Source organism: Tachysurus vachellii, chromosome 1, assembly GCF_030014155.1.
Source record: "Tachysurus vachellii isolate PV-2020 chromosome 1, HZAU_Pvac_v1, whole genome shotgun sequence".
Lineage (NCBI taxonomy): Eukaryota > Metazoa > Chordata > Actinopteri > Siluriformes > Bagridae > Tachysurus > Tachysurus vachellii.
In genome coordinates, this window is record NC_083460.1 from 24,735,647 (window position 1) to 24,756,180 (window position 20,534).

The 20,534-nt window shown below is 38.1% G+C and overlaps 2 protein-coding genes across 2 annotated transcripts; one reads left to right on the top strand and one right to left on the bottom strand.

Annotated features, from left to right (window-relative positions):
* Positions 1-4,725: 4,725 nt before the first annotated feature.
* Positions 4,726-8,977, top strand: ptp4a1 (protein tyrosine phosphatase 4A1). Its single transcript, XM_060879104.1, has 5 exons — positions 4,726-4,859; positions 5,102-5,194; positions 5,284-5,414; positions 7,203-7,277; positions 8,069-8,977. The coding sequence occupies exons 1-5, from the start codon at positions 4,755-4,757 to the stop codon at positions 8,184-8,186; spliced, it is 522 nt and encodes a 173-aa protein (XP_060735087.1). The 5' UTR covers positions 4,726-4,754; the 3' UTR covers positions 8,187-8,977.
* A 183-nt stretch (positions 8,978-9,160) lies between these two features.
* On the bottom strand, positions 9,161-20,465 carry col9a1a (collagen, type IX, alpha 1a). Its single transcript, XM_060879126.1, has 32 exons — positions 20,193-20,465; positions 19,623-19,688; positions 19,355-19,393; positions 19,196-19,258; positions 17,498-17,551; positions 17,350-17,385; positions 17,156-17,179; positions 16,982-17,035; positions 16,843-16,896; positions 16,717-16,749; positions 16,470-16,526; positions 16,305-16,358; positions 16,029-16,082; positions 15,865-15,918; positions 15,723-15,776; positions 15,379-15,432; positions 15,114-15,167; positions 14,962-15,015; positions 14,764-14,817; positions 14,452-14,496; positions 14,206-14,259; positions 14,042-14,095; positions 13,881-13,934; positions 12,988-13,059; positions 12,612-12,647; positions 12,468-12,512; positions 12,339-12,371; positions 12,083-12,229; positions 11,809-11,863; positions 11,510-11,698; positions 11,247-11,324; positions 9,161-9,933 (listed from the first exon to the last, which is right to left on the bottom strand). Exons 1-32 carry the CDS (start codon positions 20,265-20,267, stop codon positions 9,731-9,733), a joined length of 2,052 nt encoding a protein of 683 aa, XP_060735109.1. The 5' UTR covers positions 20,268-20,465; the 3' UTR covers positions 9,161-9,730.
* Positions 20,466-20,534: the final 69 nt, after the last annotated feature.

Genomic DNA, 20,534 nt, shown 5'->3' on the forward strand with positions numbered 1-20,534 from the left:
TAAGCCTGTTTCCTAAATTAATGAGGAAGATTAATAATTGTATGTAGGATATTTGTTTCAAATCTTAAATCTTTTCTTTATCATTTTTTACAATATATATATATATATATAATCACTCACAAATACAATATCCTAGGTACCCGTGCTACTGCAAATATAGACATATAAAATAAAATCTAAACTATTTTTCCAAAGAAATAATTGTACCTTTTCTGTGGAGCTTTTAAAATTTTTCACTTGGTTTTTCGAGCCTTCAATGCCTACAGATTGAAATTTGAGCACCAAGTTGAAACAAGAGTTATGGCTGAGGACATATTTTATAGACAACAGCTACAATGCTGACTGATAGGAACAATCCCATTCTACTCATCATGTGCTCAAAACAAAGTGCTTTACATAATAAATAATCTGTGACTGAACTATCTTGCATGCTTGGCCAAACCCAGACAAATCCAGGCTGTTCACTGGGCTATTGTATAGGTTAAATCCTGCTGTCCAAAACTGCTGTGCAGCAGCTTTTATAGAGGTTACTAAGCATGCTTTATCAAATTTCTAGAAACATGTTACATAAGAGAGAACGGATACAGAAGCTTTGCCTAGTCCATAATGGAGGCTGTATAATGCGTAGCCAATTTCATTGTCTTGTAATTTTTTAATCTTTGTGTAGGGAGATGCCTTGTGATTAAACAATCATTTTATTGTCAAATATTATTAATTTATTCATCTTCCGTCTTTACTTTTTCCTGGTCAGGTTTGCATTGAGTTCAAGCATTTATTGAAAGGCACCATGCACACATACACTCACACCTTCATTCACACCTAGGTCATCTTTCTGCAAATTTTTTGGTAGAGGGAAGAAACCAGAGAAATTGTAGGAAAACCATGCAGACATGGTGAAGACATGCAAAACACCAGGAACATAAGCTAGTATCAATCAAGGGAGCTAGGAGCATCAGAATAGCTACCCACTGCAACACCTTGTGGTACATGGCATACATAATTACCTGTCACCATCAGACATCTCACTGTATTGTATTGTGATGGTACTCCTTAATCAATGCAAACTAGATTTGTAAAGTTCGTCATGACAAACTATGATGTTGGCTTGTCAGAGCAAGTATTCCCAATGCTGGTATACTATGGGTGCCAATACTTTTTGAGGCGAGCGAATACGAGCATGTGACGTCGCTGAATACCCATGAAGCTATTACCCTCGTTGTGCTGAGTGTTTTGCTTTGATATATCACATGTCCGTTTTGTGGTATATTTTTATTTTGGGGGTGGGGCTGCATGTGACGTCATGTGACGCCATCCGAATACCCATGAGAAGGTTCCCCTCATTGTTCTGATTGTTTTGATATGTCACATGTTGATGTTGTGGAAAGTTTTTTGATTTTGCATATATTGGAGGTGGGGCTGCAGGAAAACCTAAAGGCCAGTCGGTACACCAATTTAAAACTTTGTCCAGAGTATCACCCTAAAGAAGCTGGCCAAGTTTGGTTAAATAGCTCGGAAGCTTGCTGAATTATAAACCTCTAAAATTTATAATGGGTGTCTATGGCAAATAAGGCCAATTTGAGACCTGGTACTGTGAGTACCGAAACCCACGACAAACAAACTTTAGACCAGGGTCTACAACATATCTGATTTTGGTGCATGTGGCTTGAAAGCCCTGGGAGTAGCAATTAATAATTCTTTGTCTAAGAAAAATAAGCAAAACAGAATATTGGCTTCTATAAGCCAACAAAACTAGAACTTCCAACCATCTTCCTGGGGGCATTAGAACCGCTACCCTTACACAATGCTTTGAACTACATTAGCAAACTTATTACCAACTCCTTCAACATTCTGGTTCCTCTTCCCACACATCCTCAGTCCACAGTCTTGGGACATCACCCATCTAAGTAAAGGGAAGTGAGTTATCTATAGAACCAGGACTGAGGGTGGAGCAGCTATGTAAGGAGGTTAAGGGATTTTCGGATTGTCCTTTATCCTGACTGTACAGGGCTTTGAAATTGCCTAATAATTCCTTTTGTATGTTTGGAATTTCTATTAATGTGTAAAGCATCTCTGAATAAATTCATCTTCTGTGACAGGAAAGGTGTAAAAGACAGTAGTGAGAGCAGTGATGCTGTATGGTTCAAATACTGTAGCAGTGAGGAAAAGGAATGAGGCCAAGATGGAGGTAACAGAGATGAGGATGTTGAGGTTCTCTTTAGGAGTGATGAGGATGGACAGGATTAGGAACAAGCACATAAGCTCAGGTTGGCTGCTTTATTGACAAGGACAGAGAGGCTAGATAGAGATGGTTTGGACATGTGCAGTGGAGGGAGATGGTTATATTGGTAGAAGGATGTTGGAGATGAAGCTGCCAGGTACGAGGTCTAGAGAAAGACCAAAGAGGAGATATATGGATGTGTTAAAAAGAGGACCTGAAGTTATTTGGTTCAAGAGTAGAGGATTGAGAGGATAGAGTTAGGTGGGAACAGATGATTCGCTGTGGTGACCCCTAATGGGAAAAGCTAAAAGAAGAAAGATATATATGTATGTATGTATATGTGAAGATATATATACCAAAATATCACTTTGTGTTTGGGGAAAGGCCCACATCTGGATGTGACAGTAAGGTGGCCACATACCTTTGGGCTTTGGATGTATGTCATACATGGGACATGGAATACAGTTTTTTTTAATGCACCAACTTAAAATTATATTTATATTAATTATTTTTATTATATATATATATATATATATATATATATATATATATATATATATATATATATATATATATATATATATGTATAGCCATATTTTTTAACTGCAATGCTGACTTTTTCCATTCCTATGACTTTACATGAATTTTCCTCAGACGTTAAAGGACCCTATTATTTTGTATTCTGTTCGTGGCAACATTCTGATCATTAATGAAGTGTTTCGGACGTGACCAAAAAATCCAAAGAATCCATGAACTGTAATGAAGAAGTGTTTACTGTGTAGTGAAAAGGCACTGATGACTGTTCTGCTGATGACGCTGGCGGTGACCTGCTTTTCTCGTGACGCGCGTTCTGTTGTCAGGGCGCGGTTGCTGCAGGCTGCTTGATCCGCTCACTTCGACACGACGCTGCTGCCGCGACTGTATGGTGGAAACACACTTCAGTCATTTTACCTCTTTCTACGGACCGGCTTTATGGTTAAGCTACAATCTTCAATGAGTAAGCATATTCCAGTAAGTAAAATACATTTTTAAAACTCCAATCACGCCTGTTTGTTTTTAGATTTAATAAAATTGATTCCAAAACGAGGTCATTGTCCTAGCCTCGGTGCTAACTAGCTAGCCCGGCTTATCCTTTGTATTGACATGAACACGCGAATGGTTTTCTACAAATTGTCCATCATGTATACTTTTCTTAACAATTAGGAAGTGTATTTTATCGGGGTGAATATTTTAGATTTAAATTATATTCCTTACCTGCTTGCCTTGTTAGCCTATCTGCTACCTGGTTAGCTTTATGCTTTAGCTAAGTAGCTAGATTGTGATTGTGTCTTAACTTGAGATGTTTGTTAAATGTCAAGAGGACAAGGCGGTTTATCTCTTTATTTAAGGTATTTAAATGCGGTTACAGTTTACGTTAAGGATTTATTTAAGTTTATTAAATCTTATATAAATGCATAGACATTAGCGTTGGGCCCCGGGTTTGTAGGCTAGCCAGCTTTTTTTTTTGCCGCATTCACATTATCTGTCTCAGCTGCTAACCAGCGAATTCTTCACGAGTCTGTTTCTTCGTGCTCTCTAACTAACTAACTAACTAACTAACCGTGGCCTTTGTGAAGTCTTTTGGTTAGCCTAAAGCTGAGCTGACTACATTTTAAAACCTAAAGATAATTTCAGAAACCTCTAGGTAGTTAGAAATGTTACATGTTTGATGTTGGGTAGAAGATCAAGTGAAGAAACAAACCTCAAGATGGATTGGTATAAATATAAATAAATCGATGTGTTAGCAAACATGACAAGCCCACACACAACACTACAGTTTCATGCAGAAAAATCTCAAAAGGAATCTGAATATTTTCTTAAGAATCAACTTGTTTGCAATGTGACAGTATTTCAGAAACTCTATCTTTCCTACTAGCTGAGCAAAAATCCTCTACAAGTTTGGCTTTTGTTTTAGTAGTCACATGTTTTCACAAACGCATATTGTGTTGACTTATAGAGAATATCGGAACAGTTGACATACACCACCACCTTATTTCTTTACCTCTGTCTGATTTATCCGTCTCTCTGCTTTGTGCCATTACAGCAGTTCTGTGGTGTATTGGGTCACACATTTATGGAGTTTCTGAAGGGCAGTGGAGACTACTGCCAGGCCCAGCACGGCGTATATGCAGACAAGTGAACGGCGAGCTTTGCTACCTCACTGGAAGAGAGACTTGTGTGATTGCTTTAACGTTGGCGGGAACAGACACGGAGAGCGGGGCGTCCACAGCAGTCAGACCAGTCTGGATGGGTTAAAAAAATCTCCAGAAGTGCACTGCCCTCGTTGGCCCTCTGTTTCCTTGTTCACCCGAGGACCAGCCCTTTTTTTGTTTTCTTTAATTTATAGATTTTTTTCATCAGTCAGTTATTTTTCTTTCTATTTGATTTTTTCCCCACCCCTTCTCCTGATTTTCTGCAGATTATACTTATTTTAAGGGGGATTGGTGAAGATTCCTTCCATTTTTGTATATTTGTCAGTTTTTTTTCATTGTCAGCAATGGCTCGTATGAATAGACCTGCCCCTGTGGAGATCACATATAAAAACATGAGGTTCCTCATCACCCACAATCCTACCAATGCCACCCTAAACAAATTCATTGAGGTGAGCCTTTTTAAGCACTTTGCAAATTTGATAAATTTTTTTTTTTTAATTTTTTTGGTTTAGGTTACCCTTAACTGCTTAGTCAAAAGCCACAATTTATCATATTCAATTCATATTTAAAGTTACCTGTTAGAAGATTATAGAGAATCGCTGAGTTGTGAGCCTATTTGCTTATTAAATCTGTGTTTATTTTTTCCCCTGCAACTTAATCGTTCTTCATTCACACACTGGTTCTTTTTCAGGAACTAAAGAAGTATGGTGTGACAACAGTTGTTAGAGTGTGCGAGGCGACGTATGATGCCAACTTGGTCGCAAAAGAGGGCATTCAGGTCCTGGTAAGTTATTTTATGTTACTGCTTCAAATGAAATATGAATGCAGCGGAAATATTCCGGCACTTAACTTTTTTCCTTATAATATATGCAGGATTGGCCGTTTGATGATGGAGCTCCTCCTTCTAACCAGATTGTTGACGATTGGTTGAATCTGCTGAGGATTAAGTTTAGGGAGGAGCCAGGCTGCTGCATAGCTGTTCACTGTGTAGCTGGCCTTGGAAGGTAATATTTTGTATTAAATGATATGGTTGTTAGCGTCATTTGACAATCATTGAACAACATGCTGATCTTAAACAGAAACTTACAGGCTAGAATGAAACCAGTGATTGTATAATATATTGGGGACTTGCAATGTTTCTAAGTTGAATGGATTTTTGTTTGGTGTGATGTGTAGGTGAATTACAAGGATGCTGCTAGGTAGGCTGTTTGCTGTTTGCTGTGTTTGTCTATGCAAGGTAAATACAACTGAAATACTGAGACGCTAAACCAAGATAAAATAGTTCTTGTGATCACATTTCTTCTGTCATATTTTTGCTAGGAAGTTAATGAGTGAACATGTTGATCACAGTGAGCATGCTGTCACTGTCACAGACAAGTTGGACTTCTCATTTGAAAAATCCTGATTCATGACAGATCACATAATGGCTGGTGTTTCACAGATTGAATCAAGCTGTCAGTTACAGGAGAAATGTGAAACTTGTTAACAGCAGCGAAGCAGGAAGCTAGGGTTACTGAAATGGCAGATTTTAGTGTTCTAGAAGAGGTAGGTGAAGTTTCTTTTCAGAAGTCAAGTGGGGGCGTAACAAGAAGAGGAACTCGGCATAGTCATCCTGCATGTTACAGGTGTGATGCAAAGTAGACTGAGTTTGTGGGTATGAGCAGATGTGCATAGAAGCAGAATTATTCACACACTCGCTTCCTTTCTGTATATCCAGGAGATTTATAATGGATATTTGCTCAATGACATATCGGAGTCAAAGCATCCAAATCTGTCAAGTTGTCAAATGTTTGTTAAATACACTGAGTTCTGTCTCACTTTAAAACCTCCTGCTTAGGTGTTTGTTGACTTGTTGGGCTCTGTCTCAGATCCAGACATTCTGACTTTACATTCAAAACAATTTAATAATTCAGAAAATCCTGAACACTTTTGATAGGTTTGCTAGGATACATGAAGCTAATAGGAAATCTGGTTAGTAATAACCGTACACAATAGTACAGACGTAAAAGATTTGAGTTAATAAGGGAACAGATTCCTGTTCTTGCCAGGTATGGTAGGGTGATGATGAAATGCACATACATTCATATTGTTACAGCACACCTGGACATTTGTGTAAAATGACTACAAGCCGACTGCAACTCTAGTCTGTACATATGAATTAATGTACATAATACTGCCTTATGAATCACTAAAGAGAAAGTTATTGTTCCACTTGCACAGGTGCCACATAATATTCAGTGGAATGCGCATTGCACATGCAAATGTCCACATTGCCGTATTTAGCGATGGGTGCAGCACCAAATCGAGTTTGAGAGCCCATGGTCAGATGCAAATGTATTTAAACTTTGCTCAGGGAACTTGTCATGCTGCAGCATGCAAACACATTGTAATTGTGTGCTTCCAACTTTGTGGCAACAATTTGCGAAATGCCTACCTTTAGTTGTGGTCAGATGTCCATAGACTTGGCCATGTAGTGTATAACAGGAGTCTAAAAAGGTCAGAAAAGACAAAATAAGCAATAGAACTTTTTATATTCACATCACATCAGCTAATGTTTAGCAAGCGTATGAAGAGCTAAATTACTGAAGTAGCTTTTATTTGCTTGGATTGTTTTGATATAGTTTACCATTTTTGCTGAGTTCTTAAATCACAATTTATTGTTTACAAAGTTAAAGACAGATTTATTCCTTTTTATGTTTAGCTTGGAGTATGTTAATTCTAGCCTCTTCACAAAGCATCAACTGTAACATCTTGTATTGTTCTGTTTTTCTTTCTTTACACCCCACCCTCAGAGCTCCAGTCCTTGTTGCCCTCGCTCTGATTGAGTGTGGTATGAAGTATGAAGATGCTGTCCAGTTCATTCGACAGTAAGTGCTTTTACACTAAAGTACCATGGTACCATGTTGCTCACTGTTTTTTTGTTTAGTTTTTTCTCTCTACCATTTTGTGTAAAACATAGAGACTGTATATGAAAATCCCAGGAGATCAGCAGTTATAAAAATACTCAAATCAGCCCGTCTGGCAACAGCAATCATGCCACATTAACTGACGCTGCTGGTCCGTATGCACGGCTTGGCTTTATGCTTTTCACTGCTGCTACGCAATTGGCTGAATAAATAATTGCATGAATCTGTTCTGTAGGTGTCCAGTTTTTTATTGTATATTTTATATATTTTGTGTACTGCCGAGGGTTTAAATCCTGTACTTTGAGGTGGTGTCTCTATAGGTCAAATTTGATTGTCCGGTACATCACACACCTCATTTTATTGCTCCATGGTCCAGATTCTCACATACCCACAGGAGTGCTTTCAGTGGTGGACACGTGTCAGAGTGGTCCCTCTGTTTCTCAGCAAGCTCTCATTCACTGTGTTTTGACCCCTTTTATAATAGCCAGCATGAACTTGTCCAGCAAATTTTGCTCATCTAGACGTCACTTCCCATGCACGTCAGTGTACAAGGAACTGACTGTTCACTTACTGTCTAATAGATCCCACCCCTTACCAGGAGCCATTGTAACAAGTCAAATCAGTGTTATTCACTTTACCTTGTTTTAATGTTATTTCTTGAATGTGTAAGAGAGAGAGAAATAAAAACTCAGTTTTGATCTTCATGAAGTTTCTGTCATATCAGTTCAATACTGTGTCTGTTTCATTCTCAGAAAGCGTCGGGGAGCATTTAATAGCAAGCAGCTCTTCTACCTGGAGAAATATCGCCCAAAGATGCGTCTCCGCTTCAAAGATTCAAACGGTCACCGCAACAACTGCTGCATCCAGTAGAGCTTTTCCTGCAGCCCTGCTGGAAACCTTTAATCCATATATTTCTGTAATGTGTACAGTTATTACTCAGAATTGATGAACATGTGAAAATACCGAAAAGATTAAAAAAAATAAATAAATCAATTTTACTTGTGATTATCCCCATGTGTGTTGATTTTACAGTGTGGCCTCATTTGACAAGGTGAGTGCTTATTGTATGATCATGTGAAAATTTAACATCTTTTGATTCCAGCCATCAACTTGTATAAACATTTTGTAAAGCTGTTACAGGAGTGCCCTCTGCCAAACAGTATTGTTTTTTTTTTGTTTTGTTTTTTTTTAACAACTATATGACAGCATAGGTATCATTTAATCTTATTGTTTTTGAAGATCTTAAAATGCCTTAGTAAATTGAAAAGGAGGTTGTTTTATGGGCATTTGTGAAAACAGCTACACACAGAAAATCATGAATTACAAAAAAAAATGTAGAATTGTGTGTATGTGGAAGGTATGGGATCTAGTTTGTGTTGTTTATCTAAACTTCGTTTACTAATTACTGCCATGTCGATAGTGTTTTTTGTTTTGTGTTTTGGCTTCAAACTGGACCTCTGCGATATTTTGTATGCCTTTTTATTTGATGTGCGTAACTTAAAAATACTTGGATACTTGATTTATGTACGGTATTTGAAACGTGTACTATTAGATTGGCTATTTATACTATCACTGGGTATGTGTTTTAGTATAGTGAGAAAAGTTGTAACTGTTGACTGATGAGAGAAGACGTAAAATAAAGGAATAAACTGAGGACACGAGAGGTCTGCACGTCGCACGTGAATCTGTCCATTAATATGCATCCTTCATATACAAAAACATGCACAGCTTTATCAAAACCATTTATTTACCCATTTTCACAAATGTAGGTGTGACATTGAACCTTTTCGAAAATAAATAATACCACTGAAAATTTCACACATTGAATGTAACTAGTAAGACTATACTGTCATTGGGTAATAAGATTAACACTTAATTACATGGAATTGAACAAAGTGAATGTTTAAAATGATTTACACTGATTTAGGAATACTTCTTTAATTCTGAAAAAGTGACAAGCCAATTTGAGGTAATGATAAACTGTATTTACATTATGTACTTGTGTATAAACATTTAGCCTTTTTAAATGTGACTATACATAAAGATTTAGTACATTTCACAATTTGTTTGGTTACTCTTTAAAAACTAAAGGAGTGCATTGTATACTTCAGCCAGGAAAACATCTGCCCTGGATGTATTATGTAAGTTTTTCTTTTTCTGATCTTTAAAAAAAGTATTAATTCACGACTTTTACAGGAAGTCCATTTCTGCACGATGGAATACATTTAAACCTTTTAAAAAAAAAAATGTAAAGCTCTTCCAAATATTTCAAGGCTAAAAATCTTTAAGGAAAATGCTCATTGCAATCACACTGTACTTGCAGGAAAAGTACCACACTGGACATCCTTCAAAATAAACTGTTTGGCGAAGGGTCTCCCTATTGTTAGTCTCTGAGCTTCAGTTCTGCAGCCACTTTAAAGGCTGTCTGGTCCCTTCATGCTGTACTCTTTGAGAGGTTCTGGTGGTACTTGGCTGAGGATACACTGTGATGCCTCACAGTATCCGTTCAGACCCGGAGTCCCAGGAGATCCAGGAATGCCGGGAATTCCGGGCACACCTCGCGGCCCTTTCATACCATCACGTCCATTGTTGCCATATGCAGGCTGCCCGGGTTCACCTGTGAAATTACAAAAGCACATACAGGTGTGTGTGTGTGAACACTATTGACAAAAAAACAGATGATGCACCTCAGTGGGTGCATCATGGACAATGTATTGTTGTAGTCCGATTCTAACAACACATCCCTGTTTTTGCCCCAACTGTTTAACAATATAAACAATGTTTAGGAAAATAATAAACAATTCCTTCATTCGCTTTTTAATATTCAGTGTGTGTTCATGTTATTGCATCATGAGGCTCATGTGGCAGGGAATTATATCACTTATGTTTACAGTCAACAAATATTTGAAACACTTTTTAACCAGTCATTTTCTCTGACATAGCTCCGGAGTTCATGCTGGTCAGAATCCAAAATCCCAGGTTTATTTATATATTAACATGTTTGTTGTGAGGTCTTAATGAGCCTTAATCATCTGTGCTTTGTTGCAGCCTGGAAACGTCCAGCTACAGGAATGTCACTGCAGCTTTCATTGCAGAAGACATTGTGCATTATGGTTTTTATCGAGAGGGATGGAGGGAGGGAGTCCAATTCAATAAAGAAAAATACTGTTATGAGATGTTTATATCTTCTATTACGTAACAGCTACTAACTTTTTTCACAGATGTTCCACAACATGAAATTGAACACTAAATGGAATATATATAATGTATCCGTCACTGAATTAATTATTCATTCATTCATCTTCTACCGCTTATCCGAACTACCTCGGGTCACGGGGATCCTGCGGGGATCTCAGGCGTCATCGGGCATCAAGGCAGGATACACCCTGGACGGAGTGCCAACCCATCGCAGGGCACACACACACACACTCTCATTCACTCACACAATCCCACACTAGGGATGATTTTCCAGAGATGCCAATCAACCTACCATGCATGTCTTTGGACCGGGGGAGGAAACCGGAGTACCCGGAGGAAACCCCCGAGGCACGGGGAGAACATGCAAACTCCACACACAAGGTGGAGGCGGGAATCGAACCCCGACCCTGGAGGTGTGAGGCGAACGTGCTAACCATTAAGCCACCGTGCCCCCCACTGAATTAATTAATTAATTAAAAATTAATTAAAAGCACTGCTGTTATACCAAATAAATCCATTATGGACTATTTCTTTATAACAGCATACTCTGTAGTGTTTCATTTTTTGCTTATGTCACCTGATGGCAGCGTGGCAGTAGCACGCAGCGGCCAATTCGGACCCGGACCCTAACCCTAACCCTGGTTAACGTCATGGTTGAAATGACAATAAAAGCTTCTTGACTTTACTTGACTTATAACTACAGTATATTGGCTAAGTAGGTTATTAACTCACCTGGAAGACCTGGTGGCCCAGGAATGCCTTTAGGCCCTTGTAGGGTAGGCCCTCGGTCTCCTCTGTCTCCTGTGTCACCTTTATTACACAATTATACACATAAGGTATCTGTAATTTTTCTATTATTGCTTTTGTTTGAGGTTTGAACATTATAACATGCCACAGATATACTTGTTAGATTAAAACAATCCTATGACAACATTATAGAAAACCACCTCATCATCATCTCCTCGATTCAAAGCCAAAGCAATTTCATCTTGTACCTTTTGGTCCTTTTACTCCAATAAGTCCAGGAGGTCCTTTAAGGCCAGGCAACCCTCTTGCTCCAGTGTGCCCTGGGAAACCGTTCTCTCCAGGTGAGCCAGTGGGACCAGGAAGTCCGGGAGGACCTGGCAACCCGACAATGCCAGACTCTGGCCTTGTCAGGCTTGCTGCAAGCTGAGCGAGCTGCTCTGTGATAGAACAGGTTTGAAGCTTTAGTCAAACTTCAGCTGGAAATATGTTATCTGGCTGATCAAATAAATCACATCATTTGCTTAGATTTTATATATTAAACACGGACCTTGCATAACCCTCATGCAGACCGCCTTGATTTGTTCATCTGTTGGTCCTTTACCCTGAAAGGCAGTACGCCAATAATAATCATTTCATTACAGGGACAAATCTCAGCCTGTTGTGTAACTGCACAACCACTTGATCGGCAAAATGTTGATGGTTAAGAGGATTTAAGAGGAAAAATGCTAGCTCTTATACTTCCCATAATAATCGGGTTTCCAATTAATTAAATTAATTAAGTTAATTAAACTGCCTGGATATGTTAAGAATAAAGAGCATACTGGTCGTCCTTGAGTTCCAGGTAAACCACGTTCTCCTCGATCTCCCTGCATGCCTCTGGGTCCGGGCTGACCTGGTTCACCTTCAACCCCATGCTGCCCACGCATTCCTTCTGGACCTTTGTTTCCTGCATCACCTGTTTTTCCCAGCTGAACATAAGGAAGTGACATGTCATGTACTGATCTAACAACTGATGTTAACACTAAAAGAATTTTAATATTCTGAGATTGGACTTAACACTATTGAGGTCACACTCACCGAACCTTTCTCTCCAGGTTCCCCTTGATCACCCTGCAGGAAAGAGAAGGTTCAAAGGTTACTGTCTGTCTTCTACTGTCTCTATTCTCTAGCCACAAATAATTTAAATAAAAATTCAGAGTTACGCACTAGGTCCCCTTTTTCTCCTGGTGTGCCCTCCTCACCGGGTGCTCCCTAAACACAAACAGTGTTTCAGATTAGGATACTGCATATAAACATAGAAATGATGGGTTTTAAAGCTACATCCTAAACTGACAGATAGTGCAGGTTTACCTGCTCGCCTTTTGGCCCAGTAATACCAACTGCACCCTGATAACAATCAGAAAAAAATTTTAGTCAGTCGTGTCATATGTCCAAAAGATTTTCCAAGATTTCCAAGATACATGTGTCAACGTGCTTGATACGAGGAAATTGTTTTAAAAAAATTATCCTTTATGAATAAATAAAAAATTGGACTATTTTGCAGAAGTTACACTTCAGAACATTACCACCTCAACCCTGATCAGTTTCCTATAACAACCTACCCGGTAGTGATTTATTCCTTATTTTAGTTAGCACAATAAACATAAACATTGTAAAGGTGTATAAAATAAAATTGAAAAAAAAATACTTTTTTATACTGCTACTTTTTTGGAATCCTTTCCATTACCTTGTCACCTTTCTGACCATGAAAACCACTTTCACCTGGAACGCCAGGTAGACCGAGATTCCCTTTAGGACCCTGCATACACACAAGTGTACACACACAGTTTTACACTGAATCATTTATACATGGTGACTTACAAACCACAAAATATAAAAAAAGACATGGCTTTGTAAGCAGTGCTGCTGTACTGTGGGTGTCGCTTGCTGTGTGTGGATGTGGGTCCTGATCGCCTGATGCCCTTAGCCAGGCTGCTTTAAGGAATTCCTGCTGAACAGAGGGTTCTTTCAGACCCCCGTTTTACCCCGAATATCCTCTTACCAAAGAAAATAACTCTGAGCACAGCAGCTTCAATAACATCTCTGTATTCATGGCTCTTTCGCAGCACTGATCGCTGTCACACCGAGTCTTTGTATTAAAAAAATCACATTTGAATTGTAAACTGGACATGACCTCTAAAATCTCGAAAATATGGACAAGGTCTGGGATTGTTAAACACTTCGTCTGTGTAATAAGACAATGCGATGGGCAATGCAGTTTTTTCAGCTTTTTTCATATTTTTTGCATACAACAATTAAAACTACATTTGGACGTATAGAAAATATGTATAAATAATACTTGGGTTCCAGTCCATTCCTTTCCATCTGTATCTTCTCCTTCCTCTCTCGTTCTTATTCTTGTCTTTGTTGCTGTTATGGCTTTTTCATCACTGATAGTCTTTCAATCCTTTCATTCCTTATTCCTATTGGTGCTCCTTGTTATTTCCTCCCTCTTTATTGCTCTTTTATTCCAACATTACAACAGCTTTATCACTACTGAAAGGTGATAATTAATGTATCCATTCCATTGTATTGTGACATTGCTCATTATCTATTTGCCTAGAGATACTAGATACATACCCTTAGACCTGGCTGTCCCTGAGGCCCATCTGGACCCCTCACCCCTCTTTCACCCTAGAGAATCAGAGAGAGGAAGACGACAGGAGCATAGACGTTACATTATTCGAGTAATATTTCTGTGTCTGCTGTTTGCAGTGATATAGAAGTGGAGGCATACTCACTGGCCCACCTCTTGATCCTACAGGTCCTACTTCTCCCTGTTCTCCACGTTCACCCTGAAATCAATCGACCAGGCTTCACTTAGCAGGTGCAGAAACATCTACTAGATCAATAAATCATTTTTCAACCCTTCTGTTCACAGAAATGCACAGCATAAGACTCTTACTTGTTTTCCGTTGTTCCCAATTGGACCTGCCACGCCTGGATTACCAGAGTTTCCCTACAGTACACCAGAGATCATAAAGCTGCTCATTTCAGACATAAAACTTTGGTACAATTTAGTACTCAGATGTATGATGAGCTTGTCCACGATGTATTATTATAGTAAGCTTTATCAATGTCATATCTACATGTATAGTAAATTGTTATTACTCCTATAGATTGAGCCATGGGGACAATTATGAATGCCTACCTTTGGCCCCCTTTCACCATTCGCTCCAGGGATGCCTGGCAAACCCTAAAGGAAATACAGACATCAGCCACTGGTATTGTATTCAAATGAATGCTTGTTATTTTATCATTCTAGTTCTGTTCAAACTGATGTCAGGGTTGTCGAGGATCCAGAGCCTATGGCACCATACTGGCAAGACTTTGAGGTGTGAGGAGAACCTGAAGGAACCACTGGAGTTGTGAAGCAGCAGCACCACCACCCCACTGTGCCACCATGCCGTCTGTTCAAACTGTTCTTAAGCTTTGACATGAAGGTTCAAAAGGTCATACTTACGGGCAGGCCTTGAAGGCCAGCTTCACCAGGAGGGCCTACTTTGCCAGGGATACCCTGAAAACAGCAACAGGGAAATAGTTTATTAACAACTCTGGTAACTAAATACAAACCCACTTACCAAATTTGCAGAGCAAATAAAGTTAATTAGAGTTTATATTTACGATTGTGTTAGAATTTTTTAGTTAGAATTGATTTTACCTTAACTGCTGGTAATCCAGGGATACCGTCACGACCCTCAATTCCAGGCAAACCCTTTGGGAAAGAAACCAGGAACCAACTTCTCACTACACATGTTTTGAGATTTGTTTATTTTATAATTGAAACATTAATATTAATGAATCAGGACTTACAGCTTCTCCTTTAGGTCCAGGTAATCCTAAAATGCCTCGAAATCCCAGAGATCCCTGAGATGATACAAATCACATTGTTTATAATAAACCACATCAAAAGTCTAGCACTGTATTCTTTGATTATGCTATAAAGAAGTGGCATGAGTTAAAAAGGTAATACACTTTACCTAATCCTATATAGATCTTGTTTGTCTTATACTTTGATGCCTCTACAAGACAATGTATTGAATTTAAATTTTGTTCACTGGATTTAAAGTTTACTCACTGGAGCTCCTCTTGGTCCAATCTCACCCACTTTTCCTCTTTGTCCTCGATCACCCTAAAGAGATATTAATTTTTCTGTGAAATTTTCTAAATAAACTCTTTAAACAACACAAGCCTTAAATTAACAGCGGAATCAGATTATGTTCTAAATGACTAAATTATTAATTTTCTGGAACCCTTCACATTACACTTAAGACTTCTGCAGATTTTAATATTTCACTGTCAGTTCCTACAATGACTCAGAAAAGTATGTAGGTTTGGAAACGTGGTTATCATGATGTCATCACAAGCACAGGCAGGGTGGTTAGTACAGAAAAACAACTTGATATGGATTCGGACACTTACAGGAGCTCCTTGAATGCCCTGAGGACCCACATTACCATCTACCCCACGAGAGCCCTGTTTGAGGAAGTTTTGCAGATATTTTAGTGTAAAGCAGCCACCTATTAAAACATTTCATTACAAAGCTTTGAATAGTCATCTTTACCCTGTCACCTTTAGAACCCATTAAACCAGTGATCCCTCTTAGTCCCTGTGGACCCTAAAATTGCAACACACATGACACAAAGTGGTTAAATAAACAAAGATAGTAAATGAGGACAGTAAGTTTAATACTTAATAACATGTTTTCTTAAAAATATGTCATGTTACAATTTTTCCTTGTGTTCCAGTTTCTCCAGAGGGGCCTTGTTCTCCTTCTTCACCCTAAGAGAAAAGATAAGCAATGGTACTTTTAAATTCAAAAACAAATCTACACATAATTTACAAAATGTCTACACTTTTAAACAACTCAAACATTTTCTACACTTTTAGCTTAACACTGGCCCGAATGCAAAACTTCCATTTAAAAATACTGAATTATGGCTAACATCAAACCAGGAATCCTGTCAAATATAAAGGAAACTATTTTATAGTTATAAATACTACCTTATGTCCTTGTCTTCCTGGTTCTCCAGATTCACCTTTGATACCTTTGTGGCCCTGTGCGGCCAAAGAACAATATCAGAATCAAGTGTCTCTATTTAGTAAACAAAACCATTAGCCTAGTTTCAGCATTAAAATGTATCATGTTTTAGTTGAAGTTCAACTCGCCTTCATTCCTGGCTGTCCACTATAGCCGGACAGTCCACGTGTGCAAGAATTTAGACACTGAAAAACAAGTCATTGCCACATGACAAACAGTCCTTTTCCATACAAACACACTTTTCCATTATCGAATCAATCAGTAAAGATGGATATAACTCTAAATATCACTCACATGAACATCATCAAGACAAACATAATGATCTGTAATTTTATAACATCAGTAAGACATAGGTATCAGATAGCAATGTCTTACCAAAGCTTCACCACTCCAAACACCTGGGGGGCCCTAAAAAGTGTCCAACAAAGAAAATCATTCTCATACGTGGGTTCCAGTGCAGTATGAAAATGTATATATACGAACAAATTTAGCCAGACTTACTCTCTGTCCTGCAGGTCCTGGAAAACCAACAGGTCCTCTCAAGCCACGGCTTCCCTGTGATGCATCACACACAGAATTAAAATATCACTCTTTAGTCAGACTTGGTGGTAACATAAGAAATGTTTAATAGGCAACATACTGGAGGTCCAGCTTTGCCCAGTTCTCCTGGCAACCCATCCTCTCCATCTGCACCCTTCCATGGAAACATGCAAATCATGGGAAAGATGATCATTAAAAGCAAAACAAAACAAAAATCATAAGGTGACTGCAAGATATAAATAACGAAAGTCATAAGTCATAAGAATAAACTTACAGCTTCTCCATCCTCCCCAACCCCCTAGAGTATGAAGAGAAACCACAATGCTGAACCAGTACAGACACAACTAAATACACACATACAGTATAAACATTCAAGAAAAGAAAAAAAACATAATTTGCAATTGTGTACAGCTTTTCCACTGATAGGTGAACTCTTTTAAAACATTGTGTTGAATTTCATTTACTTACAGTATTTCCTCTAGGTCCAGGATCACCGGTTTCACCCTAACATCCAATAATTATGACATAATTTAGAATGGGTCCATATTTTCCAAAAAATTGATTTAAATACATTCCATAAGACTTTTTTTTTTTGCTTTCATCACATGCAACTTACTTTTGGTCCAATGAACCCAACTGGTCCAGGATCTCCAACAGGTCCAGCTAAACCCTGATTGAATAATGGAATGTTTAATATGAAATCTATACAAAAAGTATATATTATTCTATATTATAATGCTATTACTTGACAAGCATTACACTACTCAGGATGAAGACAAGATAACTGTTTAATGCTAGAATAGAAAATGTATGTGTTTATATGAAAGAGGAATAAAATCAGGATTCATTCTGGGATTTTAAGAGGTTAAAATAATATTTTCTCATATAAGGCAGTGTTAAGAGTGTAGCTAACAGGAACACAGGAAGTGAGAGTCCAATGCTGCATTCAGACTCCAACAGTTAACCTAGATGCTGCTTGACAGATGTAGGAGGTGTCGTATATCAGTTATTTGCAATTCTGTGTTTTTGTGCTTGTTTTAATGCATCATCTCCACTGCAACAAGGAACTATATTACATCTAATACACTATATTACATATATTACATCTTATTGATCTAACATGATATATACAAACTGCTTGAAATGCCCATCTGCAGACTTGCTCACCCCTCCCACTCCTTTAATATAGTTTATTATTATTATTATTATTATTATTAACTGTTAATTACCATGGAACTAAATTCTATAGGCTGGTACTAAAGGAGGACACATTTGCAAAGATGGCAAATAATGTTATTGTCATGACCGCTCTTTAAAGCTCATATGATTGAAGCTATCCTGTCCTTACATGGCTACAGGGTATGTAAAACAAACATACATAGATAAATGTTAATAAATAAAATAAACCTTAGATCAAATGCAGAATATAGAACAATTTCTAAACATTACTTAGCTAGCTTATTAGCCTAGGTTTCCAATTTAGGTTTCCAAAATCTGAAGTCTGCAAGCAAAATAAATATTTAATATCGAGATGTCAAAGGTCGGATGTCTGAGTGATGCCAAAAAAATTTCTATGATTCTATGCAAAACAGGTTTTGCAACTGCTGTGTATTTAACTCCACCCCACTGCCACTTCAGTATATAATGAACAAAGCAAATTTCAGCACTATAGGAACTGGGCACAAAAACCTAAAATACACTACTTTAAAATGTGTCTCTTTTCCTACACGACAATCAATATAGTGATAGTTTATCTAGTTTGAATAGTTGATCTAGTTTGCTACCTTTGTGACACATCATGCATTAGTATGATTATATCCAAAAAATCTAAAGCAATGTCATTTTTTACATTATTACTCTCAATTTCCTAGTTAATAGTAAGCATCATGGCCAGCATGGACAGCATACAGGAGCCATTTTGTCTCGTCTCATTTAGCATAGGGCACCATTCCATCCGAATCAGTGGCAGTCCAGCCACAGCCTTCTTTCTTACACACAAAAAGGCTTCTGTCTGCGTAAAGCCCATATGGGGTTCACTCACTCACTCCCACTCGCTCTCCCTCTCTCCTAGCTCTTTCCTTTTACTCTCTTCATCTAAATGGGCAAATTGATGTCCACCATGTTTTTTCAACTTTCAAGAGCATTTTCTCCCCCTATTTCCCTTGAGGCTGAGGTAAACTAAAGAAATCTCTGTGCTCTACAGAGCATCTGTGTCCTGCCACTAGAGATATTGCTCAGACATGAAGAGCTTTCATCACCGTTATTACCCAGTGTTAAAAGCAATGCAGAAAAGAATGTGAATAATAAGACCTACGTCTGCTCCTGGATTTCCTGGTAGTCCATTAGATCCGTTTTTTCCATCGTCTCCATCTTGGCCCTACAATATAAAAAGAATAAAGTATTAAATGTTATAATGTAAACATGGCAGCAAGGCAGGCTTTTGACTTCAACTACGACTTGATCGACTACTTACGGGAGGACCATTCGGACCAGGGCCTGTGCCCCTCTCTCCCTAAAAACAGGCAAACAAACAAACAAACAAACAAAAATAAATAAATAAATAAATAAATAAATAAATAAATAAATAAATAAATAAAGTGTTCACATCAATGGCACATCACAGACAAATATGTCTCACTTGTGATGATCTCTTTTGATAATTTCTGAAAATGAACAACTTCATAAATAATGGTTTGAATAAAAGAGGAGATGTTGAAGAAAATGTCCAGAGTAGGACTTACATCAATGCCATCGATACCAGGAAAACCTGGAGGGCCGGGTGGCCCCCTGGGACCAACTGAGGCCCTCTATAACAAAAACACACACACAAACACACACATTACTGATTCATCATTTAGTAGTTAACCTAAAAATATGAAAGTTTTATCTTGTGAGTTTTCGAAAAAATGGTGTCTTCAAAGCATATTTGATCCATAACCATCATGTTTTACACAAATTCTCTTTGATACAACAATCCTAAGTGCAGATCAGGTTATTATTTTAATATTACAGATCTTCACTGCTGTAATAAAACTCTGCTGAAGTCACCTATCAGCCAGACAGTGATATAAAACGAGATAAAGGAGCTAACGAGATAAATTATATAACGAGATAAATGAGATAACGAAATAAAGGAGATTATCTTGTGAATATAATTAAGCTATAGTTAATTGCTTATGAAACACTGTGTTTAGTTCAGTATGGTCCATTAAGTCAATGACAGAAGAACATTATTCAATTTCAGTGAATTAATTTCCATCAGATTAGAGACAACAATAGTTTTCAGTAAGATGACCATGAGTTTAACTTACCTGAGCTGAACAGATGAGAAATATTTGAAGTAAAATCACCAGTAAAGATGTCCACAGAGTCCTGGCGTATGCCATGGTCTCCTTGATGACTGCAAAAAGTCCTTTTTTGGGGGTTCACGCTTTTTCTGTCAATATTTCTCAACTGAATCACCCCACCGTGCGCCGAGATGCTGGAGCCGCTATTAAAAATTCATGTTTATTCATGAGGACGTACTCAGCGACGAAACGCGATTGGTGAACGCTCGAACAGTCTGTGGGAAAGGGGGCGGAGTCAGAGCTTCAGCTGATACCTGTGGCTAAAGACAGCGGTAATCATAATAAAGTTTAGCATGTCGGTACAAC

Bases quoted from the DNA above. Each gene is read 5' to 3' on its own strand.
- col9a1a (XM_060879126.1), bottom strand. From the start codon at position 20,267: ATGGCATACGCCAGGACTCTGTGGACATCTTTACTGGTGATTTTACTT. The intron at 17,552-19,195 runs GTAGGTCTTATT...TTATTCAATCAG, and splicing joins CAGGAAATCCAGGAGCAGAC to GGTTTAGCTGGACCTGTTGG. The intron at 12,230-12,338 runs GTGAGTGTGACC...CCTTATGTTCAG, and splicing joins AACCTGGAGAGAAAGGTTCG to CTGGGAAAAACAGGTGATGC.
- ptp4a1 (XM_060879104.1), top strand. From the start codon at position 4,755: ATGGCTCGTATGAATAGACCTGCCCCTGTGGAGATCACATATAAAAAC. The intron at 4,860-5,101 runs GTGAGCCTTTTT...GTTCTTTTTCAG, and splicing joins CCCTAAACAAATTCATTGAG to GAACTAAAGAAGTATGGTGT. The intron at 5,415-7,202 runs GTAATATTTTGT...CCCCACCCTCAG, and splicing joins TGTGTAGCTGGCCTTGGAAG to AGCTCCAGTCCTTGTTGCCC.